Source organism: Alosa sapidissima, chromosome 1 (assembly GCF_018492685.1).
Source record: "Alosa sapidissima isolate fAloSap1 chromosome 1, fAloSap1.pri, whole genome shotgun sequence".
NCBI lineage: Eukaryota > Metazoa > Chordata > Actinopteri > Clupeiformes > Clupeidae > Alosa > Alosa sapidissima.
In genome coordinates this window covers 27,363,367-27,389,155 of record NC_055957.1, presented here as the reverse complement: position 1 = coordinate 27,389,155, position 25,789 = coordinate 27,363,367, and the positions used below count along the sequence as shown (strand labels likewise).

At 43.6% G+C, this 25,789-nt stretch overlaps 3 protein-coding genes across 5 annotated transcripts; 2 read left to right on the top strand and 1 right to left on the bottom strand.

The window, feature by feature from the left end:
• The first annotated feature begins 8,729 nt into the window (after positions 1-8,729).
• scg2b (secretogranin II b) lies at positions 8,730-11,556 on the top strand. Of its 2 annotated transcripts, none has more exons than XM_042101987.1 (2): positions 8,730-8,842; positions 9,428-11,556. In XM_042101987.1, the coding sequence occupies exon 2, from the start codon at positions 9,433-9,435 to the stop codon at positions 11,134-11,136; it is 1,704 nt and encodes a 567-aa protein (XP_041957921.1). In that variant the 5' UTR covers positions 8,730-8,842; positions 9,428-9,432; the 3' UTR covers positions 11,137-11,556. The 2 variants fall into 2 exon arrangements, with proteins under 2 accessions (XP_041957921.1, XP_041957928.1); XM_042101994.1 differs by lacking the exon at positions 8,730-8,842 and adding an exon at positions 9,158-9,271.
• Positions 11,557-11,871: 315 nt separating this feature from the next.
• Positions 11,872-17,732, bottom strand: ap1s3b (adaptor related protein complex 1 subunit sigma 3b). The gene is made up of 5 exons (XM_042102303.1): positions 17,595-17,732; positions 15,532-15,710; positions 14,483-14,591; positions 13,927-14,064; positions 11,872-12,469 (listed from the first exon to the last, which is right to left on the bottom strand). Exons 1-5 carry the CDS (start codon positions 17,595-17,597, stop codon positions 12,434-12,436), a joined length of 465 nt encoding a protein of 154 aa, XP_041958237.1. The 5' UTR covers positions 17,598-17,732; the 3' UTR covers positions 11,872-12,433.
• Positions 17,733-18,471: 739 nt separating this feature from the next.
• Positions 18,472-25,769, top strand: LOC121716085 (dehydrogenase/reductase SDR family member 12-like). 2 transcript variants are annotated; one of them, XM_042102278.1, is made up of 10 exons: positions 18,472-18,555; positions 19,236-19,369; positions 19,908-19,990; positions 20,083-20,178; positions 20,877-20,958; positions 21,121-21,182; positions 22,059-22,163; positions 22,279-22,369; positions 22,742-22,879; positions 25,093-25,769. In XM_042102278.1, the coding sequence occupies exons 1-10, from the start codon at positions 18,500-18,502 to the stop codon at positions 25,281-25,283; spliced, it is 1,038 nt and encodes a 345-aa protein (XP_041958212.1). In that variant the 5' UTR covers positions 18,472-18,499; the 3' UTR covers positions 25,284-25,769. The 2 variants fall into 2 exon arrangements, with proteins under 2 accessions (XP_041958212.1, XP_041958203.1); XM_042102269.1 differs by having other exon boundaries at positions 19,905-19,990.
• Positions 25,770-25,789: the final 20 nt, after the last annotated feature.

Genomic DNA, 25,789 nt, shown 5'->3' with positions numbered 1-25,789 from the left:
CCATTGAACACTGTGAAAGACTAGAACCAAAACCTCTACTAAAGTGAATCTTCTTTCATGAGATCTGTTTCCTCCCTCAGCATCACACCTCCCACAAACATACACACACACACACACATAGAGCAGGCCTAATACAAACACACACAACCATTATATGTACACATCAGTCATAAATACACACATGTTGGATAGCAGACACGCAGGCAGAGTGACAGAGAGAATCTTAGAAACAAACACAAATTCAGTCCAGGATAACACAAGCTCCTCAGTATGGTGGGTGAGGCCTGTCTGCAGAGTGCAGTAGCAAGTGCACGGCAACTCCATGAATTGGGAAGATGCAGTGACATGAATGAGTGTGTGTGCATACAGCCTATGACACTGCTAAATCTCTGTCCCTGTTGTCTGCTGGGCTTTTACTTACTCTCCCCTCCCCACACTAAGATGGGATCGTTCCCGTTATAATCACACCCATGCTGTTAAGCAATTTGCATGTGTGCATGTGTTTGTTTTTGTAGTAGTTTGTGGTGTGTGTGTGTGTGTGTGTGTTACATAAGTTATGTATGCATGTTAATGGTGTAGGTTCGGTTGTAGTATGTTTGTATGTGTTTACTTTGTAGCCTGTGAGTGTGTTTTGGTGTGTGTGTGTCTGTCTGTGTGTGTGTGTGTGTGTGTGTGTACACTGAGGTGCTTCTCCTACAGTGCTGTGTTCCTGAGAGGTGAGGTGAGCCAGGATGTGTGAGGTCTGTAATGAGGCAGAAGGCCCTGGAGAGAGAAAAAGAGAGGGAATGAGTGTAAGAGAGAATGAGAGAATTAGGAAAAGACAGAGTCTTTTCCTAATGAGAGAGTATGTGAAAAAATATGTGTGTGTGTGTGTGTGTGTGTGTGTGTGTGTGTGTTTGTGTGTCTGTAAGAAAGAGACAATAAGGGAGAGTGAAAGGAAGAGGGATGGAGGGATGGAGAGAGGGAATGGGATGGATAGGAAAAGAGAGAGAGAATGAGCGAGAGATTGATACGTCTGTCTGATGACTCACCAGCCGTGAGTATTTTTAGCCGGGTGCTGAGGAGAGAGGATGGGGTGGGGGGGGGGGGGGGGGGGCAGCACAGGGGCAAGCACTTTGGGAGCCAGCCAGCCAGCCAGCCAGCCAGCCAGCGCAGTGAGGAACAACAGATAAATATGGGAGACCACCGCGGAGGGAAGGAGAGGAAAATAGAGAAGAAAGGAGTGGAAAAGAAAGGAGAAAAGAGAGGAAAAGAGGATATGGATGGGGGGAGGAGGGAAGCCGGACAAGAATAGACCAAAGAGGTAGAAGAAGAAAAGGGATGGAGGGGAAAAATAAGGAGCAAAATAGATGAGTGGTGAATCAGCCTCCACATTGCACAGTGGGTGTGGCTCATGACCACAGCACTGGAGAACAATGTGCGTGTTACATATGCAGTATATGGAAGCAATGGCTGGACTATGTGTAGATATTTATTTGTGTTCCATTTATTTAGCTGTGTGCATGCATTTGTATGTGTGTGTATATGTGTGTACTACATGTGTGTGTTTGTGTGTGTATGTACAAATGTGTGTGTCAGTGTATGTGTGTGTGTGTGTGTGTGTGAGAGAGAGAGAGAGAGAGAGAGAAAAGTGAAAACAAAATAATATGAAGCTGTACACACACACACACGCTGTGCGCATCAGGGCACTCACCCCGGGTGCCTTTGATTTCACCTTTGGCCTGTGAGCTGCCACCCATCTGACAGACTGTTTCCTGTGTGGTGAGGGCACTGCCCACTGTTTCTCCACACCACGGCCAGAGTGTGTAAGACGCCTCTTCACCTCTAGCTCCCGCTCTCTCTTCCTCCCTCTTTCCTCCCCCTCTCCCTTCTCCCTCTGCCTCTCTTTCCCCTTTCAGTACTTTGGCTTCACTCTTCCTGACTGTCTTCCTCTCTCTCTTCCCCCTCTTTGTCTCTTACCTCCCCAACATCACTCTTTCATGTTTCTCTCTCTCTGTCTCTCTTTGCTTCTCTCTGTTTCTAGATTCTTCTATCCTCTCCTCTCTCCCTTTCTCTATCTCTACCTCTCCCTCTCTCCTTCATCTCTTTCTCCCACTCTCAGCATCTCTCTCTCTCTCTCTCTCTCTTCTCTCTCTCTCTCTCTCTCTCTCTCTCTCTCTCTCTCTATTTCGTTTCTCAGCCATGGTGTGGTTGGCAACACTCTGCCCACGCCCGTGAGGCTCCTGCGTTTTAATGAACACCAAGCCTCCCACTGGGCGCAGGCAGGCAGGCAAAGGTCACTTTCATCTGTCTCCCTGTAAAAATGCCCGCTCGCCCGGCCCCAAACGCAGCAGCACACGGTGCCAGCGCAAACGCGTTGGGTCTGGTCACAGGCGAGAGAGAGAGAGAGAGAGAGAGAGAGAGAGCCTGGCGAGTCCAACGCTTTGACTCATTAGCCGCTATGCCCATGCAGTGCCCACACGGCTGTACTTCCTTACAGAGCAACAGAGGCCACATCTGCGGTGAGACGGTGCTAATTGCCGGTCGTGTTATGAGGCAACCGTACGTTTCACACTAATGGGCAGATTCACACAGGAATTCAAATGAGGTCTGTTCTGGTGCTGTTGGCTTTTTGAGATGTTTGTGACTTGTCAGAGAATGTTGATTGGTGATGTGAACAAAACAATAAAGTAAAGAAAAGAGCAGTTTTTAAAGCTTGAAACATATACCATTGAGTGACAATTATTAACCTTTCTCTCTTGTGGCAATGCAGTTTTTACCTGAGAGACGAACCCCATCTCTCAGGTAAAAACTGCATTGCCACAAGAGAGTAGCACCCCAACACTAGCTGAGGGCAGTCCTTCACTGAAGACAAATACCCCATTAAATACACAGTCACACACACACACACACACACAAACACACACACACACACACACACACACACACACACACACACACACACACACACACACACACACACACACACACACACACACACACACACACACACACAGTCCCACAGTCCCACAGTCCCACACAGTCCTCTCGCTGAAGACAAAGACCCATTAAAGATGCTTGGCTAAAGGCATGGCGGCACAACCCACTCCGGCTTGTGTATACGTAAGAGAGTGCGTCACTCATCAAGAGCCGAGATGACTCATACAGAGTCAAGGTGAGCATGCAAGAATGGCTGAGGAGAGAGGGAGTGGTGCAAAAGAAAGAGAAAGACAGAAATAGAGAAAGGATGGGTGGAAGAGTGAGGGGAAAAAAAGACTCTGGGGCCAGTGTGGAAGGTACAGACAGGTGTGGGATGGAGCACCAACAGCGAAAGCCAAACACGGCCCTCCAATGGACAGCTTCATAGGAGGGAGGCCAGATAAAAGAAATGAGGTTTGATCATAACTGACAGATATGAACAGAGCAGAGAGAAAGTGAGAGAGAGAGAATGAGATTAAGATGAGTTTGGGTTGATTAAAAGACAGAGAGAGAGAAAGAAAGAAAGAAAAAGACAGATGGGAATACAAGGGAGAAGAAGAGGCAGGAAAGAGGGAAAGATGAAATGGAGATAAAAGAGAGAAAGAGATGGGGTAAAAAAGTGAAAGACAGAGAGAGAGAGAGAGAGAGAGAGAGAGAGTTTTAAGAGCAGGCGTGTGGCTGTAGACCACAAAATAATTGCAATCGAAATCGAAGTCACTGACAAGCGTGTCTCCATATTTGTTCTCTCTAATGAGAGTCCTAATGTGCTGGGGAATCTCCTGAGTGAGATGTCATGTCTCCACTCCTCTCCTCTCCTCCTCCTCTCCTCTCTCCTCCTCCTCCTCCTTGTGGAGGAGGCCTAAACGTCAGCACACGCTAACTGGAGACAGAGACAGAGGGAGGGGTGGCAGAGGTAGAGAAAAGGAAAGAGTTCTACACATGTAGAAATACAGAGAGAGAGGGGGGTATAGAAGGGGAAAAGAGAGAGGAGAGAGCAAGAGAGAAAGAGGCGGCTAGCCACACATAGCTGCACTATTAGCAGCCTGCTTCTCATTAGGTAGACACCTGTGACAGCTCTGATCACCTCCCCTTCCAGAGAGGGGGGTGGGGGGGATCACCATGGTGACGACGGTGGAAAAAGATGCCGCACCATGACAACAGCGAGCTGGCTCTCTGGAGTGTGGCAGAGCTGCAGTGAGTGAGTCAGTTGTGGGCTGTTCAAAAGTGTGTTAAATACAAACTGTGTGTGTGTGTGTGTGTGTGTGTGTGTGTGTGTGTGTGTGTGTGTGTGTGTGTGTGTGTGTGTGTGTGTTGTGAGAGGATGAGTACGTAGGTTAAAGCCCTCTGGAGGAATGTGTGTGGGGGTCCACTGACGCTGAGAGTGTGTCATCCTCTCCTCTGCTGAATGTGTGTGAGCTGGCCTCTCTCCTCCCCTCCCCCCCTCCGTGAGTCAGGCCTGCAGGGTCCTTAAGACAGACTGGTTAAGAGCGGACCCTGAGGTCCAACATCCAAGAGGATAATTGGGTAGAGGTCCATGTCGGAGGACACTTCACAAAGACCAGCACTCAATCACAGCACTCAACCTCCCACTCCACCGCACTAATAACAACTATTATATCCTTACTCTCTCCGACACACACACACACACACACACACACACACACACACACACACACACACACACACATACATATTTTCTTCTGTTACCTTGTTTGTTTATCTATCTATCTATCTATCTATCTATCTATCTATCTATCTATCTATCTATCAGTCTCACTCTGATCATCTTTTTTTCCATCTCTCTCCCACCCACATGCCAGTCAGAGACGACATGCTGAAGGGCAAACTCCTGACTGAGTGATGCGTCTGGCCAGCCAGGCTGTTCACAGTTTTTCGCTTTGGTGCATTTCTCAGATCAGAACTGAAATTCTTAAAAATACTAGTCCAATCTCCACATCATCTAATCACTTGTGTACATCATAAAAACAATCTCCTTATTTTTTTTAACAAACAGCAATTGATTTTGTGCATCCTTGCAATTGATTGTGTATAATTGTCTCCTGTTTTTTACATCAATTGCTCATGGCATTTTGACCATCTTGTTCATAATAGTGACACATGAACTTGTAATTCTTATGACACTGACATGTTTATTGGCTTAAATATTTGCTTTTGAGAAATATGACAGCATTTAAGCATGTCACAAGCTATTACAGGTAATTCACTGTGATGCTCTTGGCACAAACTGTTTTGAGAAATGCAGTTACTGTGGTGTAAATGTTGAGAATGGTTTGAGAAATGCACCAAAGGTGACAGAAAAACTGTAACAGCACAGCCTCATCACATACAGAGGAACAAGGAAGGAACGAAAAGCAAGAACGCCAGAATGACGACACGAAAAGGAAGGAAAGAAAGAAAGAGATGGATGAGAAGCTGTAATGGAACAGTGAGGGTTGGCAGGGTGTAGAGGCGGTGCCTCAACTTCATGCCCAGGAAGCACTCTCTTCATTAAGCACTCATTTGCATAAACATACACACACACAAACACACACTGACACGGTGCCAGCCGTTTCTGCTTCTCCAGTGATTCACGGCTGTTGCGGAAGCGTACAAAGCTGAACTCCTCCCGGGATAATTGATGTTTTTTGGAGGAGTATAATCAAATCAGCTCGTCCCCACAACCAGGCCAAGCATGTAATCTGGCCTGTCAAGCTGTCCAATGTCTACAGAGAGGAGAAGAGGCAGCTGATGGATGAGAGTAATGCTTTGCATTTTTGTTATTCTGGGCGGCTCAGACTCATTATCTTTCCACATCCACTGGCTGCCCACGGTGCTGCCAAAACACACACCCACGGCTGCCCGGCCATAGACGCACACCGCTCAAATGAAACAGTACGGCTACGTAATTATGTTAGTACACAGGCCATTGTAACAGCCAGAGAAAACAAACAATAAGAGGATCAGTGCCAAGTTGCACAGAAACACCACTTATTTTGTTGCCACCATTAATTGCACATCCATAAGTATCTTCCTGCACCCTGGACGAGCTGTGACAGCCAGCTCCATCTGCCGAGCCGCTCCGCTCCACGTCAAGAGCCTCCGCCCACACGCTGTGTCCCACCAAGCACATCTGTTACAGTCAACAAACACATCACACCAACCAACTCCCTCAGCCAGCCAGCCAACCCCCAGCAGTGGGGGGATATTTTTAGCATACGCGTGAGAGTGAGAGTGAGAGAGAGTGAGAGAGAGAGAGAGAGAGAGAGAGAGAGAGAGAGAGAGGGGGGAAGAGGGAGACAGAGAGTGAGAGAGAGAAAGAGAGAGAGAGAGACAGAGGCAGTCTTCATTTCTGTCAGGGAGTATCCACCATGGAGCACCATCAGCATCATCCTGTTGAAGGAGGACTCTGTGACAAACAAAGCACAGATCTGCAGGGCCAAGTGTGGGCCAGGTGTGGGCCGGAACTGATCTGGGATCAGAACAAATCTGGCCGCTGCTGCTGCTGCTGCTGCTGCTGCTGCTGTGTTGTGCAGAGCAACGAGAGATGCTGTTAACTTGGGGGCGTATATGGATGTGGTTTTATTTCTCATAGCAGTGGTGCATGTCTATTCATCCAGTTTTCCTCAAATACTTGCCATCAATCACTTGTTAATGTAGATTTATAGGCACAGCAGATATATGTAAAGGTAACAAATGATATCAGTTGATTTCCTTTCATATACTTCATCCCATTTTGAGTTCTGTATGTGTGTGTGTGTGTGTGCGTGTGCGTGTGCGTGTGTGTGTGTGTGTGTGTGTGTGTGTGTGTGTGTGTGTGTGTGTGTGCTGGTGTATGTGTATGGCATCTGCTATTACATCTGCAGACGTCACTTGCTTAATCAATAAAATTGATTCTAGAATTGTATGTTGAACCAACTGAGAAGGTTTTGTGGTGATACATTCTATTTCTGTCTCTCAGACATATGAGGTAGAAAACAGTGAGCTGTTTTGCTGATGTCATCGTCTGTGGCCAGTCAAGACAGGGAACAGATATTTTTATGAATGAAGTGAACAAGTCCGCGTGTGTACGTGTATCAGCAAAAGGTAATGAGTGGAACTGGCAGGCAGTGACAGAGTGAGTGAATGTGTGTGTGTGTGTGTGTGTGTGTGAGAGAGATACTGTATATACAGAAAGAGAGAAAGAGAGAGAGACAGAGAGAAAGAACAAGTAATTGTGAAAGAAGGAAAGAGAGGGGCAGAAAGGAGAGAGGAAGAGAGCAAGACAGAGAGGATAAAGAGCGGAAGAGGGAAAGCTCCTTTAAAATCCACAGTTCCATCCCTCTTTCTACACACACACACACACACACACACACACACACACACACCACACACACACGCACACGCACACGCACACACACACGCACACACACCACACACACACGCACACGCACACCACACACACACGCACACGCACACGCACACACACACGCACACACCTACACGTGATCAATGTGCTCACGTCAACACGCTCTCCTTTCCATGCCTGCCTCCCCACAGTCCTGTCAGCTGACTGTTCTCCTCACCACATCAAAAGCCCACCAACACCAGGCACATCAGTTTAGACCACTGTAACCACTGTCTGATGCCCAATGGATGAGTTATTCTGGCACATGAAGGCGAGAGATGCTGTTCATGCACAGTACAAAAGATCAAGGCGCAAAAGGTTTAAACTGAAATACTATATATAAATACAGTGAGCAGCTGTATCTTGGACTGCCTGACTTCTGTTGGACCTTGTTGTTATGAATAGCATCAAAGGAGACTGATGGTAGAAGACCTAGGAGGTGATATCCTCTGATTGTCTCCCAGTGGTCTGGACAATTTAATACTCAAAGCAAAACAGTTGTGGAAATGCTGTCTGTCTCAGCCTAAAGACGAATTAGCAAGGGCTTAGGTCACTTTTAATTAATTAATATTACATCAATTATTAACAAGATTATTAATCACGGTAGGCCTATCTTAAAACAAGGCTTTTGGAAGAGTCATAGAGGGAGCAAGGATAATCCGAACTCTCAGCGGCGCTAAGAAACAGATCGATGACGGCGTTGTGAGATTCCCTGGAGGGGACTTGAGAACCGTGGCCATCACAAGGGCGTTTATCAATGGCATCTCTCTGCAGAGGAAAGATCTGCGACAGCGATTCAGTCCCACTGTGCGGATTTAGCGTGTGAGTCATCGCCGGCGGTTTTAACTCTATAGTACCCGCGGGCCATGGTGATTGTGGTTTTGCTGTAAGATAGTACGTATCTGTGTATGATATGTATTTATATGTAATGTATGAATGAAATTCAAAATGATAGCTTGATTTAGCCAAACTCCTTGATTTATCAGACTCCTTGCAAGAAACACAGCATGGAGCTCTCCGAAACACAACGTAGACAAGGCTACCCACACTCGGTGGACACCAGACCCAATAAAAATAGAAACCTAAACTAAGGCATAACAATATGGGGGGAAAACAAACATTACTTCCAATGGAGCAAGTCAACTAGGCTACAACATTCACGGACATGCACTGAAATCTAATTTAAATGTCGTGTAGCAAAATAAGGTCCAACATTTGTAGGCCACATGGATAACGGATGTAGACTATAGACCACCCAGACAAGTGGAACAGTTCAAATAAGATTGGTTTTCCTTTTCGTGACCTATCACAGGCATAAATCATTAATATGGATATGCAAGCGCCGGTTATTGCGTGTGTTTCGGTGACGCACGAGTCAGGTGTTGCCTCATATAGCGGAGGGAGCTGTCCGGGTGCTGAAACCAAACAGCAGCGCGTTCGCATAGAAAGAGGAGATGCTATACATGTTTACGACTGTCATCTGAGCTATTTTGCAAAAAGGTAAAGAGCTTTTTGACTGTCACTAGTCAAACCAATGCACGACAACACTCGTAATATTCTTATAGCTTTGTATTTTGTTACATTGTCTAGATGTGTTGCTTAAATGGGGGTTATTCCTGGTATTCACTGAAATCGTTTCAGAGGGTTAGCTACTCGTTACACCGATGGCTATCGTTGTTTACCTGATTGATGATTTACGAGAGATACGAGCTACAACATATATTTTTTATAACATGGCAGCTTTGTGCCTTTTGGTTAGATTTCAAATGGGTTCAATCAAAGCTGATAGCCACAAGTGAAAAGGTTACCTTGACAACGAGTGGTGACTCACTCGATGGTGTAGGCTAGTCGCTTAAAAAGGTGTTATAACAAAGCCCAACCCCGAATTGATCCAGGACTAGACGCTTAACGTTGCGCCTTTTTGACTTGGTAACTGATTGTCCATCACAACTATCTTTCTAAAAATAAATGCTGTAGATGGGGAATGTATTGTGACTGGATCTAAAAAGTTGTTGCAGTGCATGCTTTATGAGAGTGTTTCTGCTGTTTGACACTAATTGTGGTTATGTCTTCCATTCTTTTCAGGCACTATGCTGCGGTTACCCCCTAAGCTTTCCATAGGAGGAGTGGTTGTTTTGCTCGCACTCCTCCATGCTTGTGCGGTGCAGGGTGCGTCCGTCCGGCATCACCGGCTTAGAGGAGGCGAACAGGGCGCCTACTTTGCTCCAAGCTCCAATATGGTTAAAGCCCTGGAGTACATAGAGAGTCTGAAAGGACGGACAGATGGGCTGGAGAGCCCTACCGCTAACTACGACGAGGTAGACAAGTTCCGCTTCCTGGTGCAGCTTGCTTCTCTTCAGGATGAGAGCGCGCCAGAGCGCGGGGATGACGGCTGGCTGGAAAGCAAAGCTCCGCAGTTGGTGAAAGCGCTGCTGCGAGCGATGGACCAGGCAGGGGGAAACACCGAAACTGCTCCGCCTCAGGCGAGTCGCCCGTCTAAAAACAGACAAAACTCAGATGGTCCTGGGGACTACGGCGGCATGGTGAAACCACACAAAAAGTATCCGCTGATGTTCGAGGATGATGAGAATGTTAGAGATAGTACCTTCAAACGCGCAACAGAAGACCTGGAGGAACAGTATACCCCCCAAAGCCTTGCCAACATGCGTTCTATCTTCGAGGAGCTTGGAAAACTGTCATCTAAAGACCAGAAGCGTGACGACCAGAAGTTCTACAGTAATGACGACGAGGACGAGGATGATGATGACATGTACAGGGTTAGAAATCTTGCGTACGAGGATGTGGCCGGTGGCGAAGACTGGGTGCCGATGGAGGAACAGGTAGAGACGGAAGAGGTGGTCAAGGGCAGCCACGAGGAATTTGACCGCGGTTTAGGAGACAGCGCAGAGGACGTGGAGACCCTTGAGCGACGTGCAAGTCAAGATCCTGACGATGATACGAAGCTTGTGGATTATTACTTCTTAAAAGTCTTGGAAATGACCGACCAAGAACAAAAGCGGGACAGAACCGCGGCTCAAGACAGCAAAAAGAGATTTATTCGACCATCTCTCATCGACCCGCAGGCCATCAACAGGCTGAAAGCGATCTCACTGAAAACGCAGGTCCCGCCCGATGAGCTCATTGAGATGCTGATAACGGGCGAAATCAGAAAACAAGAGCGCCCAGTGGTAGGAGTGGAGAGAAAAACGATGCCTCGCTACAAAGGTAGATTCCCCAAATATTACAATAGACGCCTGCCTGACAAATTCCCTAACTACATCTCACCTGATTTCACAGCTGAGGACATTCTTAATCTCTTAGATAGCCTTGGCAGTCAGAAAACACATTACTCTAAACAAAGACCCTACAAGACCACTGTATCAAGATTTGTCACACCAAGTGGTCATCGTGGGAGCTTGATCATGTCAGAGATGAATAAAGCCCTCAACAAAAGAAATGACGATTACGACGACACAGTGGACGAAGATGAGTTGGCGACGTTTCTTGCTGCAAAAGTACTGACCGAGTACCCCGACACAGAGAATTCCAAACGCTCTCTCCATCCTGAAGTTCAAGAGCAATTTCCATATGAATTGTATGAAGAGGCAATGAAGGACTATTTTGACCAGGTAGACACTGGTAAAAGTGCGCCGGTGAAACGAGATATTGAGGCTAAAGAAGAACCAGAGCCTAAAAAGCTGAACAACGATTCTGCCCTGGAGCCAATAGCTCAACACACGCCGGAGCCAGTTCAGGAGAAGGAACACCGTGCAAAAATAGTGTCAGGAATGTAGACGAGAGAAAGAAGCTGACAGCAACGAATTTGTCCACTGGAGCAGATAGTTAATGTTTCATCACAGAAAAATAACCAGTCTGGTGGAAGTGGTATAGTTTTACATGGAATTTTAAAATATATCTATTGTAAATACAACATAATCCAGTGTCAGAATAAAATGTATCCTATTTTGTCGTGGTCTCTGGATTTGTGGTTTTTATTGTTATAATATGTTCAGCCGAACAAAGAGAATATCCCCCTATTCATACTCTTAATAATACTCTGACTGGCTTGCTGCAATCCTTTCCAATGAAAATTGGCCTCTCTATTTCAATATTAGAATAGATAGGTTGGTGTCCTAGTCATTTTTAAACCATTTTTGTACGTGTTCGAAGATGTGCAAAGACTTAAAGACAAATAAAGCATTACCATTATTTTCTTCTTGTTGTGTTGTGTTAAATTATTGCACATGTTCACCGTCTGAAATGTTGATTCTGTACTAAGAACAAATGTACCATTCTCTGGATAATGTGTCAAAATGTTACTTCCCTTGTGAAAAGTCTCATTCATTTGTCGTCATAACTACTTTGTTCACAATAATGGTTAAATAAAAGCGTGGTCCCACACATAATATGAAAAAGGGGGGCAGCTCAAATGGACTCTAGCATGAAAACCCATATATCTTGAGGGAAGAGAAAAAATTTGTGGTGCAAGATAATTTCTTTAACATGTGAATAAAACATCCACCACACAATTTATCAAAATATGTTTTTATTATACAGTGTCCATGAAAAAAAATCTCTTGTGCTGTAAAATACAGAATTTATGACCATCCACAAAATGAACAAAACAAAAACAATTACAACCAACTAGTCCCTGAGGCACTAGAATGACTCTGTAAAATCTGAATATTTAGCATAAAGTGACATAAACATACATAAAAAGGCACTTGTAATAATCTGACATTAATTTAAATAGATGATTGTCATAATAAAACATCATTATTATAAGAGTAGTAATTATTACATACAGTTAGCTATGATTGTCATCATCACCATGCAATTTTAACTGGCATAACTCTTGGTATCAGTGTCATTGTATGGCTAGTGTCCATATAAATCCCTTTGAAATGAGGAAAGTTGAGCGGATGTATAGAGTGAAGTTATGAGCGACCTACGACTACCTCTTTGGGAACATGGAGAGTCGAGCACATTGTTACACAGAGAAAAGGCAGTGGCGTGTCGAAGGTCAAAGACACACCTGTGCGCATGCTCCATTCACTTCCTGGCTTCATTTCTTCCCCTTTCTCCTGTGCTCTAGAAAGCAGGCTTGCTCATGTACTCCTCCATTGTCTGAAAAGCCAGAGACAAAAATAAAAACACGAAATGCCATTTGTAATCCACTACAAACAGCACCCTCAGTCCAACACATCACACCAGAATACGCGGGGCTTCATGCTCATAGGGTTGAAATGATCTTGGGAGGTGAGAGACGAGACGCTCAGATTGACACTATTGATCTCATCATGCACTGCACTTGTCACGACATGAGTATCCCCACGAGTGGCCTGCCAGCTAACACACAATCTTTTCTTGGGGGGGGGGGGGGGGGTCTAACAGCTGGGAGGTCTTCTACCGCTTCTACCGCACGAGTCATTTGCAAAATAACTGCCGTCCTCTTTAGCCCAGAACTGGCGCCTATCCTCTTTATTACCTACCAAGCCTAATTGGCCTGGTCTGCGGTCATCTCAGCGCCTGCAGTTCTACACATGGACAGGGACTAAGAGCTGTGGTTGGAGAAACAGTGTGGTCAGGCTCCAGATGAGGGATTCTGGACATGTTTTGTTTTGCAAGCATATTGCTATGAAATGCAGCCCAAGGGGGATGTGGACATAGACATTTCAGGAAATGACCAGAAAGCATGAGTAACTATCAAACAACACAGAGGAGCACTTTCTTGTGAGTCACAAAGCCACTGAAAACTTAATTTAAAGTCTGGATCATAACAGCTCAATGCTCTTAAATTTGCAAACATACTCATGTGTCTCCACCAGATATCCAAACGGTTTCCGGAATGCATGTTCAGGTGTAACCATGAGTGAAAACTCCTTATTTTTAACTCCCTCTGCAATGTCTCTGACAGAGCAGGAAGTATGTGGCTGTGGAAATGTACCATCTCAGCCTGTGCACCACATCTGTTTGTTGCCGTAACTGAATTTAGCTCTCAGATGCTCCTGCCCTCCAGAGTCTGTGATACCAACATCTCGGCAACTAACTATTGGAAACAGAACCCTCTGTTATAACACTAACAGAGACGCATAATACACACATTGTGGCTACATGACTACATCCTCTTGTCATGACTCTCACCATCTAACAAAGAAACATGGCAATTATTGCTAAGTGTCATGCCAAGTTGTTGTTCACAGTTTTGTGATATGACATAATGTGACAGATGTTATTTTGATGGTTATGTCATCCAAAATGTAAAAACTAAAATAACGACAATTTCAGATAATGGCAACCTAACACTGTCATCTCACAGGACATAGATATGGCTTAAAAACAGGAAATGACAGCTTCCATGACATGTTCATCGCAAGGTTTTATCACTCTTCAGATAGGTCAAGTGGTCCAATTTGATTTTTGTCATGAGCACACTCATCTATTTGATCTCCTGTCATTCTCTGTGTGGTGCACTAGACACTCTGACACACTCAGCACTGATAAGAAAATTCCACTTGAATGGATTTATGTGGATTACTGTGGACACTCAGGGATCTGTGCCACTGCCAGCCCATAATATTTACCTCCTGCAGCATGTCTGAGGCCTCTATTGCCCTAGCGACGGACGACTTTGATGTCTCCAGTATCTCCCCGCCCATCATGAATTCATCCAGAATGAAGTAGGCCTTCTCAAAGTTAAAAATGATGTCCAATTCACACACCTAAAGAATGAGGGCATTTAAAGACAGATATAAAAGACTGTCACAGTCCTCTTTATGTGCCATTTACTGTAGCCATATAACCAAGGAACTTGTCAAATAAACCAATGGAGTTGGCAATGTGCTTATAGGAAAGTACATGCACTACAATGTAATAAAGAGGTAAGGTTAACTGTAGTCTTAACTGTAATCATTCATTAACATACAATGCACACACCACAACAGACAGAGAGAGTGAGAGAGACAGAGAGAGAGAGCGAGGGAGAGAGAGAGAGTGACAGAGAGAGAGAGAGAAAGAGAGAGACAGAGAGATAGAGAGACAGAGAGATAGAGAGAAAGAAACAGAGAGAAAGAGAGAGAGACAGAGAGATAGAGAGAAAGAGAGAGAGAAACAGAGAAAGAGAGAGAGAGAATCCCTTACATTGCCAAAGTATTTATCAAGCAGCTCCACATATCGATGTAAAACCTCCAGGGCCAACAACTCATTGTCCTGATCTTCAAGGCCACAGCAGAAATAAAGACTGGCATACCTGGATGCAAAAACAGACACACACAGGCAGGCATACACACACACACATATGAGCACACACACACACACACACACATATGAGCACACACACACACACATCACTAGGATTGAAAGACGGGGGCGGGGGCTTAGCCCCCAGAGTTGTAGGTAATGCGTGCACCGAAACATTTTCATCACACCTTTAAAGCGCTTCAATGTATATATACTGGTACAATAGCATTAACAGGGACACCATGCCATTAGTTTTCATTCTCATAATATTGCTGATCATTTTAATGCTGATTATTACTACAGTTTGCGGTGACTGATATTGTATGTTGCCAGTGGCGCCCCCCAGAAAATGGAGTGTCCAGGGTGTCCAGATGAGGCCATTGCTGTCGTCACCCCCCATGTCATGCATGAACTGTTGTGTATTTACATTAGGTATTTAAATTAATAGTAAACACTGTAAAATGTAACCTAATCGGTCGTTTGAGAGTTAGGGTTAGGGTTAGGGTTTTCAGTTTTTTATTAAGCTCTTATCTTGATCATTGTGGGCCATCTATGAAAAGTTTGATTCCAAAATCCTATCCTCCATTGTAATGCATTTTTAGAAATGAGCATGTAGTGAGAGCAGGCTAAAGGGAGTGTGTGCTGAGTGTGTGGGCAGCAGGGTGCATGTGGTCTTTACTGGACATCTGAGCAGGATTTACAGTGTGTTTGTCAGAGAGTGGACAGCATTACATAACAGGGGCCATCAGTCCCAGGGACAGATGGGACCAATGAGCTGGGATGGGAACAGGAGACAGATCCAAGAGAGAGATGCACATAGATAGCAAGATACAGAGACAGAAGAGAGTGAGTGGAAAGAATAAGTTGAACCTGATCCTTTTGGCAACTTAACAAGGAGAGGCGGCCATTTTATTATCCCTCCCTCCTTCGCCTGCTCACTCCATCCTCACCTCTTGTAGACGATCTTGAGGTCCCTCCAGGAGAGGAAGTTGCTGGTGCGGGGCTTGCGGGCGAGCACCAGCATGGTCATATCGCGCATCACCTTCTTCTTCTCGCGCTCGGTGATGGGTGCGTACCACTTCTGTAGACGCACCTTCCCCTGCCGGCTGAACAGCAACAGGAAACGCATCTGCAGCGCAGGGAACAGGGGTGGGGTCACAGAGAGGATGCGTGGGGAGGGACATCAAAGGACAGAGACAGGGATGAAGGGAGGAGATGACGAGATGTGCAGAGAGAGGGTGACCAGGAAGAGAGAAAAAGAGATGAGATGAGAGGGGAGGGGGAAAACATGGAACAGATAAAGAAGGGCAATTATGTGGAAAGGTCAACATCGATTTTCCTAATTTTATCAGCAAATCTTAACGTAACATCAGAGGTGAAAAAGGTAGGAGCGATGGTATTAGAGCAGGGGCATGCACGAAAACAGTGTCATGATGAGCCTCAGAAGGAGAGCTAGCAAAATACTTAAGGAAAGTGCATCTTCTACAGGCTTATGAGCGATGTATTACAGCTCTTGGTTGTGATGCTGGACTTCACAATGCTATACAACTTCATTAATTAACTTTTCTACAGAGCATCCTGAAACAAAACCCAATATTAAGAATCAGCTAATCTCATTAACTTCAAACTCCACGCAAGTTACTCGGACAACAAACCCCCACCTTTATCTGACACAAGCTCAGAGAAACAAGGGTTGGCAAGGCTGTAGAACATCGCCACAGCCGGTACTACCACGGCTGAGTCACACACACACACACACACACACACACACACACACAATAAAAAGCTCCCCTTTATTAGCTTTCCTCAGAGGGGTCAGCGGAGCACCACTTGCTATTGACAGAAGGAATTAAACAATAACCTCTCAGAAGCCCAGGCATACAGAGCACGGAGGAGCGAGGAAGTGTGGAACATTGCCTTGTTATTGTGCTAGCCTCTCACAAACAATAACACAATTCTGTGGAGCGTGTGAGCCATTTCATGGGCCTTTTATTTTATTCTGTCATTTGCAGGATGTTTGCTCGTGGTTCTGTGGGCTGCAGATCTACTGCCTGGCCTTATTGGCTTGGCTCTTGTGGCGTAAAACAAGGCTGAAAATGACCAGGAGGACAAATAAGACCAGGATGACTCAGAGAAGGGGAGAGCTTGGAGATAGACACGAGAGGCAGCTGGCAACAAAAAAGCCCACTCCAGCTTCTGACAATAGTGTGGGGATTTAATATGTGGATATTATCACAACTGTATCTTCCTCCAATTGTTGAATTGAAGACTGGAATTACACACTTTCTGGAAAGGCATGGGTGTGTGTGAGCTGCTGTCAGTTGTGTAAAAGTTTCCAATGCAGTTAGTCTAACGTTATTTCATAATTAAATACTCTTTCACAATTTCAGTTCACAGTTTCACAATTATTACAGTCACTACGCAATATATCTGAAGTATAGGCTTGTCAGTAGGCTATTATATAACAACTGTAGGCTACTGTATATGCAACCAAAAATGACTTATTTTGGGCAAAGAGGAGTTGTTATAAAGATGTTGGGAAAAGACAATATAATGGCTTTGTTTCAGAAAAGTACAGTACAGAAAATATCGGCAGTGGTAGGCTACATATCATTACTTGCAAAGCTGATGTTTAATGGCGACAATGGCGAGTTTGAATAGAACCAATGACGGAACCTGTTCCGCCAGATAACAATGGGCAAGTGCTAAGGAACTAGTAGCACACACCTTATTTCACTTCTGAAAATGTTAATACCCTTAGAAATAGCCTATGGGAATAAAATGATAAGATGGGGCAAGCTGCCATACATCCTGAAATTAGAACCCGAGTGCGCGCAACTGTGATCGCAACGAAATAAATGGCATTAAAATGGCAGAATGTAACATTGAGTAAATGATGTGGCAACAACAGGTGCAGCAACTTCTAGCGATACCGGTGTGACTGTTACCCAGTTTACCCAGACTTCGCATGACAATGTCGTGTTTTTCACAATGTGATCTAGGGCCTACTTACCATATTGAAACAAGCGAATGTCCACAAGTGATCCCCAAAACAACCACGATCAATTTAACACTTTTTTTCACGCACTGCTGGACACTGTAAGGGCGCACTCACATAGTTGTCTTTCCCAGAATCCTTCGAAACAGAAAGTCACGCAAGCCCTCCCCCCACTGTAAATTCTAGCAGCATTGCCTACGTCATCTCTTCTCAAATATGCGATTGGTCAGGGCCCTACACCTGCTGCAAAACAAGGTGTGGCGTACACCTCAGCCCTCTCAAGGAAGGAACATCTGCTGCCCTCTAAGTTTGCCATTGACTTTATACGTTTCCAAGGATGGTTTCCTGAGACACGACCAAAACACACACCATTTGGGAAAATAATGCTTTGGTAATTGCTTTCACGCCAATAGCCTAAACTGAGACGCTCAAGGATGCTCAACATAAATTTATAGGCTAGGCCTGGTCTAGGCTCATTGATAATTAATAAATAAATAAAGATAAATCCCAATGAATTGGTGTAGTTATGGTGCACTATTTATGCTTTGTTCTGTCAGCTCACTTTCTTAACAGACGCTCAGAAATAACGGACAAATGGAAACTGAAAGGTTTAAGATTGATGGGCCGAGTCCTTCCGCCGCTCATTTTTAATAACGTAACCATAGTTAAGGTAGGCTATGCCAAATAGCCTAGAAAATACTCTAACCGTAGGATCAGACCATATACTGTTAAAAATAACTTTAGACACGCAATATAGTATTACTTTCAATATAGTATTTGCAATGGCCGAGTCTAGTGCATGCAGCTTAGTCACACGCCAGTAGAGGGTATCAGAGCGTTAAAACGTGGCTGGCTTTAGGGGCATCAAAGCTGTCAATCGGGTAGGCTGACTGATAGAAGTTTCCAAACGCGCAGCAATCATGTCTAAGTATCGGAATATTGTGTGGTTTCTAAAAGCAATGCAAGAATACACAAGGTAAAGTACATGTATTTTGGTCTATGTTCGACGTTGTTCTTGTTCTTCTTGCATTCTCTTCTTAAAAAACATGTAACGTTTGTCTGAGTGCTTGACTCAAATTAAATGACTTGTTAATTCCTTGTTTATTAGGTTGTTAACAACCAACAACACATAGGAATTCACATGTTTTGTACTTGATCTGTGTTTTTTAAAGCTACTTGGTGGTGCAGTTTTGACATAAATGTGTCAGATAGAGATTTTTTCAGAGACATTTTCAGCCCACAATTAGAACGTTTTCCCCACTCCAAAAAGTTGCCTATTTTTGAAATTAGATACAATCTTTATCAGACTTTATCAGTGTTTAATGTCACCACAGCACAGAGCATTGTTATCTCTCCCTGCCCTTATGCCACCCTCCAAACATCACTACACAAAGGCTTTGTTGACAGCTGTTTTGGTCAGCATAGCGCCTGGTCATTTATTGTTGGATGGGCTGACAATTGGTCATTGAAAGCAATATGTTGACCTCTCCATCGCAATTGTCAAATACCTGACCTCAGAAACACAGGAAACTGGAATTATGCAATTGTTGAATGCCTTTGAAATACAATGTGTGTTTTTTGTATGTTTATATATGTCACCAATAGCAGTAACTGGTATACTGCTGTTTGGTTAATTGTTAATTTTGGTTGACACAGGGGAGGATATGAAACAGCCTCCAAGCACTTTGTGGTAAAAGACCTCAGTGCAGACCTGGGCGGACGATCCTTCATGATTACAGGAGCCAACAGTGGAATTGGGAAGGCAACTGCAATGGCCATAGCAAAGAAGGGTTAGTTAGCATGCCTAGAGCTGCCTGGGAGAGTGCCTCTGTTGGAAATGGATAATGAGAGATAATTGCACAGGACAGGGTGTTCAATTCTTTGTGCTAGTGGTTAGGATGCCTCACTCAAGGGCCAGCTTTGTCTCTTACCATATGTATATGTAGGATTGCCTACATATGAAGAGATAAAGCAATACTAATCGTAATAATTTGTTAGTATTACTAATTTGCTTTTGCTTTTTTTAAAACGGTTTACTGTTCATTTTAGCTATTCTAATGTACGTATGCTGTATGTTGCTTTGGACAAAAGTGTCTGCTAAATTCCATAACCATAACCATATGCCCATACATACTGTAAACATGCAGATGTTCTCTCTTATCAGTGATATCATAATATGGCATTAGCATATATATTAAGGAAAGAGTCAGATTATTTTGTCTATACCTGAAACAAAGAGTGTCATTGCTGTACTCATTTTGAATCACAGGTCTTTCACTGTTTTTGACATCTGAGTGTGGACAGATGTTTGGTTTTTCCTCTGAGTAGGTGGGACGGTGCACATGGTGTGCAGAAACAAGGAGAGAGCTGAGTCTGCCAGAGAGGACATTGTGAAGGAGTCCGGCAACAACGTAAGTCTCTGTCTTTGACCTGATCAGCTTCTGTCTGTCTGGAAACATGCTTAAAGGCTGCTTATTTAGCTCATGGTGTTCTCTTGCGGCAGAATGTACACGTCCACATTTTGGACCTGTCAGAGTCACGCAAGGTCTGGGAATTCACAGAGGACTTCAAGAGTAAACATTCATCCCTGAACGTTCTGGTATTTTTTTTTATACACAGGAATAGATGTTAAATGCATTGTATGTATGTAGTACCACTGGTTAGAGATTATAGATAATGGGCAAACCTCTCACTATCACAAGCATGTTCTCATGCCCAATAAGTCTAAGCAGACTTCTAACACTGCAAGGTGTACACTGTTAGACTTAACGGTAACCCCCAGTTACTTACCACAAAATGGCCAGTAAAATACCATAACATTATTATGCAGTAACACTACTGTACTTTGCATTGCATTATGGGCATTTTGATGACGTTTCATGTCATCTGTATACTACAACCATCATACTGATACTTATCAATACTTAACAACAACAGGGCTTTTGTGAGCATTTCACTGTCAAGTGGGCACCTGTTGTGGGAGTGGGAGTGTTTTGTTGAATTTGGCCCTTGACAGCTCCAAAAGGTAACATAGAACCACTCCCATCATACAGTACATACACAGAATGGTTTAGGACCCCTGAGACAACAGCCAATATCATTGGAATTGACAAGATTTCACATCAAGACCTCAATGTCTAAACATTACTGGATCTAAACATCAATCTCATCATACTATGGCATGCCACAGACTTTTAAATGATTTTAAACAATATATTGCCAGTCTTCAAAATGCTACATTAGCACTGTACATATGACCATTTGCTTATCTATTTCCCTCTTTATCGGCTGTAACAGATCAACAATGCAGGGAGCATGGTGAACATACGAGAGGTGAATTTCGAAGGTTTTGAGAAAAATTTTGCCATCAACACCTTGGGTAAGAGGCCCTAGTCATCTGCTGAAGAGATACTTCGCCACTGATCTGTCCACATTTTATGGACTTCAGACAGTTTTTTGCCAGACAGAGTTTTCCATCCTCTCAACATTCAGCATCCTCTTTGTTCCTTCTCTATCTCTCTCTCTCTCTCTCTCTCTCTAGGAGTGTATATCCTGACCAAGGGTCTGATACCTCTTCTGGAAAAGAGCAGTGAACCTAGAGTAGTGAGTTCACAAATACCAATTCCAAGAACACACTCACATCTTTCAAATATGCACATCTTTATGGACAATTCTTTCTGTGCCAACAGTCCATTCATCCATCTTGCTTTTTTCCATATTGAGTTACTTTTGCATTTGCTTTATTGACAGGGGAGACATCTAAACAGTCCATACAAAATGACTAGGGCATCAAACCAAATAAAAAAAGAAAGCACAGAGGTATTGATAAACAGTATACTCGCATTGGGCCTTTGGTATTAGATCATTGCAGCTTTTTATTCCCAGTAATAGTAGCTCCATTTGGCACTTTTGAGCAATTGGGAGGAGTTGGTATGCAGCTCATAAAATGTGGCAATTTGTCTCCATTTTCGAAGGCTGGTATGCTGCTCTAGGGAACACATTCATAATTAAATTCATACATTCATGTAGCTAAAAAAAAACCTAAACTATGCAAAGCTATGAATTTCTTCGGTGTCAGGATGCATTCAGGAAGCCAGTTGCGGACAGCCAGGGAGCTGTTATAAGACTGTAAGGCTGGTCTAGTGATGAACACTGGTGAACACTTGCTGGTGATTAAGACCATCTGCATCATTTTTAATTTGTTGTTCTGCCCCCCCCCACACCCCCGGTGTGTGTGTGTGTGTGTGTATGTGTGTGTGTGTCTTATTGCATTTATGACTGTAGCTGAGCTCAGTCATACTTTTTGTGATCTTCCTAGAGGTAGTGGTAGACCAAGGAACATATCTGCCCCTGATCCACAGATCTGTTGTACAGTTTAGAAAATCCCATATCCTCGTCGTCCAGGCAGGCAGACAGGTAGGTATGTGATCTTCTCAAATCATGAATCTTGATGTAAATGTCTGTGTACTGTGCTCCCAGATCACCGTGTCTTCTGGAGGGATGCTGGTTCAGAAACTTCGCATCATAGACCTGCAGACTGAAAAAAGGCCCTTCGACAGCACCATGGTCTATGCACAGAATAAGGTATTAGGGCTCAACACAACGTCATAATGTTCCCAGGAACAGTGGATAGGAATGTGCTACAGACATGCATTGTTTTGTTCTGCTAATGTTCAGCTGTGTTGTATTGTTACCATAGAGACAGCAGGTGGTTATGACAGAGGAATGGGCTCAGGCGTATCCCAAGATTCACTTCTCTGTCATGCACCCGGGATGGGCAGATACCCCAGGTATGCATAACATCCTGTATACTGTCATATTGTGACATATCACTAAAATGGATGCATTTAAAAAAAAAAAATGTTTAAAAAAAACATCTTAATGTCGTCTCAAGAGATGAACAGGTACTCCAATCGCCAAAGGTATCCAATGAAGACTTAAACCCAGATGTATAACATAATCAGCCGATTTTCAGATGATCAGAAGGTTATCTTACATGGATTCATGCCTATTCATGAAATCATCAAGCATTAATGTATTCAATGTCATATTCTCATAAATAGCTACATTGTTCTTAACTTGTGTCAGTTATTTACCTTTATGCATGGCATAATACATGATGAAGGATTCTCTGATTGCTTGATTGGGCCTCTGTTTGGCAGCGGTCGCAAAGGCCATACCCGACTTCTATGAGAGGCTGCGTAGTCGGCTGCGGAGTCCTGAGCAGGGTGCTGACACGGTCATCTGGCTGGCCATCTCCCCAGTAGCAGCTCGGATGCCCAGCGGCAAGTTCTTCCAGGGTGGGTGTGGCCTGACACCTGGACAGGCTAATTTGGCTGATGTGCTTTGATATCTCTGTGAGATGTTAGAGATGACCAGTTCTGTTATAGGCAAAATTATTTCACTGTTTACTTTATATATTGACTTATACTAACATTAAAGGTAGGGTTGGGCACCGAAACACGGTTCTAATATGGCACCGGTGCCGACGCAAACGGTAGTAACTGCATCGAATAACAAAGTGGATTTCGGTGCCTCATTTCGGTGCTTAAATAGCGTTTTTTTTTTTTTTTTTTTTTTAATAGGCATCGCTGCATGTCATGCGCCATCTCTAACGTCTTGCTCTGATAGCAACACATCCAGATACAGTTACCCAACACAAACACTGGATGTATAAACCAGAGGGGTGCACTAGGAGAGTGGATGGACAGTGTTTGACAGCTTGTGTGAGCCCAAGTAGCTTACTTTAAAGCGATATCACGAGCTCCTGTCAAAATCTAGCAGTGGGCCTAACTACACACAAGCAAAAGGCTATGAAACAACATCAACAGTAGGCCTATGTTACACAATATCCTTGCTAATGCGCTAACTGGCATTTATTTAAAATGTTATCAGCAAAGTTATAAGGTGAAAACTTTATTTCAAAGTGTGTTCTAAACAACATAATGGCATGATATTAATCTTTCATGTGCATGAGGCCCATATAGCAATGAATATGAAGATTATGTTAAAAGTTAGCTGGCAAAAACATAAATATGTAGGTTACATACCTGATGTCGCTGTCAAAGAGGCTACGAAACCATCTCCGTACGTTATCGCTAATTAAACTCAGCTGACTGGTGTTAGCGCATATCCCATAGTTGCTGTTAAAATGGCTACCAGGCTAGCGTTGGGAATCTAAACACTTCAACACCGACATGTAGCCTAACATGTTCAAAACTATTGCGTGTTATGGGGGAAGACATGAAACTTCTTGAAGCATTTGGGAACACACTGAATTAACTGGAAAGTAGAGTCCCTGTAGATTAGCTTGCTTGCAAATGCCGTTGTCCATGACCTGGCAGTTTTATGGCAAGCGGTTTTAACATACCTTATGGCAAAACGCCCACACTGGGTAAACTTGAAAGCAGAGCTTTAGCCTACCATTGTGTGTGCATGCATGGCAAGCTGTTTTAACATTTAAATGTATTATTCGTAGGAGCAATGAGATATTGTAAATTGAATATGCCAGTTCAATTTCATGTTCAAATTTGTCTTATCAACAATAAAAAAAAGCAATTCATGCTTTAGACCATTTTAATTTAAAACATTTTAAAAACAAAGTACCGGTTCAGGCACCGTTTCGGCACCGGCACCGTTTTAAAAGTATCGATTTAGCACCGGTATCGGATAAAACCCAAATGATACCCAACCCTAATTAAAGGCCCTTTAAATATATCGCCAAATATTTATATCTCTATAGATCCTTTTAATCTGTTTTTAGACCCTTTTAATCCTAGAGGATTTCTGGTAGAAATGTTGAAAACCAATGCAGATACTTTGACAAGAAAATGAATCGGACTTTAGCATAATTCTCTACTAAATGTCAACTTTAATCATTCTCTACTAAATGTCAACTTTTTAAAATTACTTTTGTTTGTCCCCAATTACCATTAGCTCAGTGTTGTTTTCTGTGCCACCGGAATTAGAATATCATTCAAATTAGTATGCTTGTGCTTTGCAAGTACAACTTTGTAAGAAAAACTGCAAGCAAGTTAATTAATGAATAATAATGATAGATAGATACTTTATTGATCCCTAGGGGAAATTCAATGAATGAATAATAAGCAGCAGTGCCTATTAGTTTGCTGAATGTTTTCTTTTCCCATCATCAAATGGATATTTCCATTTCTTCATAACTTGATTACATCAGTAACAATGATGTAACTATTACATGTAGATCTATACTAAATCTAGGTCACTAGTAACACTAATGTAACTAGTAATAATGGTAGTAGTAGATGGTGGTCAGTGAGTTTCCCCCTTCACTGTAAAGCGTTTTTGGATGCATTGAACAGCAGCACTACATGTAATGTGGTGTTGTTGTATAAAGTACACTGTAACACTAAGGCGGTTTAGTGATATACTCAGTAACACCACTGGTAACATAAGACAGTGCTTTAAAACACTGTTCAGAGCTATGTGGGACAGATGACTAGCCCTTGTGTTATCTTACATGTATCTCTGTCTGCAGATAGAAAGATGGTTCCTGTGCACCTGCCTCTGGCCTGGACTCGTTACTCCCGTGAGAAAGCCCGGGCCCTTATGGTCCGTCTGGAGGCCCTCGCCAAGAGGGCCCAGCCAAGCGCCGGGCGCTCACAGCTCAACTGCCCCATAGTGGACATCTCAGGAGGTCCTCAGGACTGCATCAAAAAGGCTGCCTAAGATTCACATGCTAACGTGCCCTTGGGAAAACTACCAGAGTACAGACCAAGGCTAAGAGAGGCCATGAATTTGCTATTGTTCAGTAAGGTATGATTGCAATGTCTGAATTTGACCCTACTACTATTCACTAAGTTATATGATTGCACTTGAGAAACTGGACAAATCGCAAGAACATCCCACTGATGCTGCTAATATAGGTTACTAAAAAACCCTCAAGAATAAAAATTATTCACTCACCTGCATGCATGGAGAGAATTCTGAGTCATTCAAGTGCAAAATCACTTGAGTCATTCAAGTGCAACTCTTTTACCATTATCAAATTTAGCAATAGGCTTCCGTTCATCTCCTCAGGCTTATAACTTAGCAGTGACCCTGGACACACTTTCCGACCGACTGACTGACTGACTCATGTAAGTGCATATAACTCACCCAGCAAATTACTCTGGCTGTTCACTGCAAAATAAACACCTGTACACTCCATCTCATGTGGTTCTGGAGTGACCTTC

Coding starts and splice junctions, on each gene's coding strand:
- scg2b (XM_042101987.1), top strand. CDS start 9,433: ATGCTGCGGTTACCCCCTAAGCTTTCCATAGGAGGAGTGGTTGTTTTG.
- ap1s3b (XM_042102303.1), bottom strand. Junction 14,592..15,531: donor CTCAAGATCGTCTACAAGAG/GTGAGGATGGAG, acceptor TTTTGCATCCAG/GTATGCCAGTCTTTATTTCT. Junction 12,470..13,926: donor CCTCAGACATGCTGCAGGAG/GTAAATATTATG, acceptor CTGGCTTTTCAG/ACAATGGAGGAGTACATGAG.
- LOC121716085 (XM_042102269.1), top strand. CDS start 18,500: ATGTCTAAGTATCGGAATATTGTGTGGTTTCTAAAAGCAATGCAAGAA. Junction 19,991..20,082: donor TGAAGGAGTCCGGCAACAAC/GTAAGTCTCTGT, acceptor CTCTTGCGGCAG/AATGTACACGTCCACATTTT. Junction 22,370..22,741: donor GGGATGGGCAGATACCCCAG/GTATGCATAACA, acceptor TCTGTTTGGCAG/CGGTCGCAAAGGCCATACCC.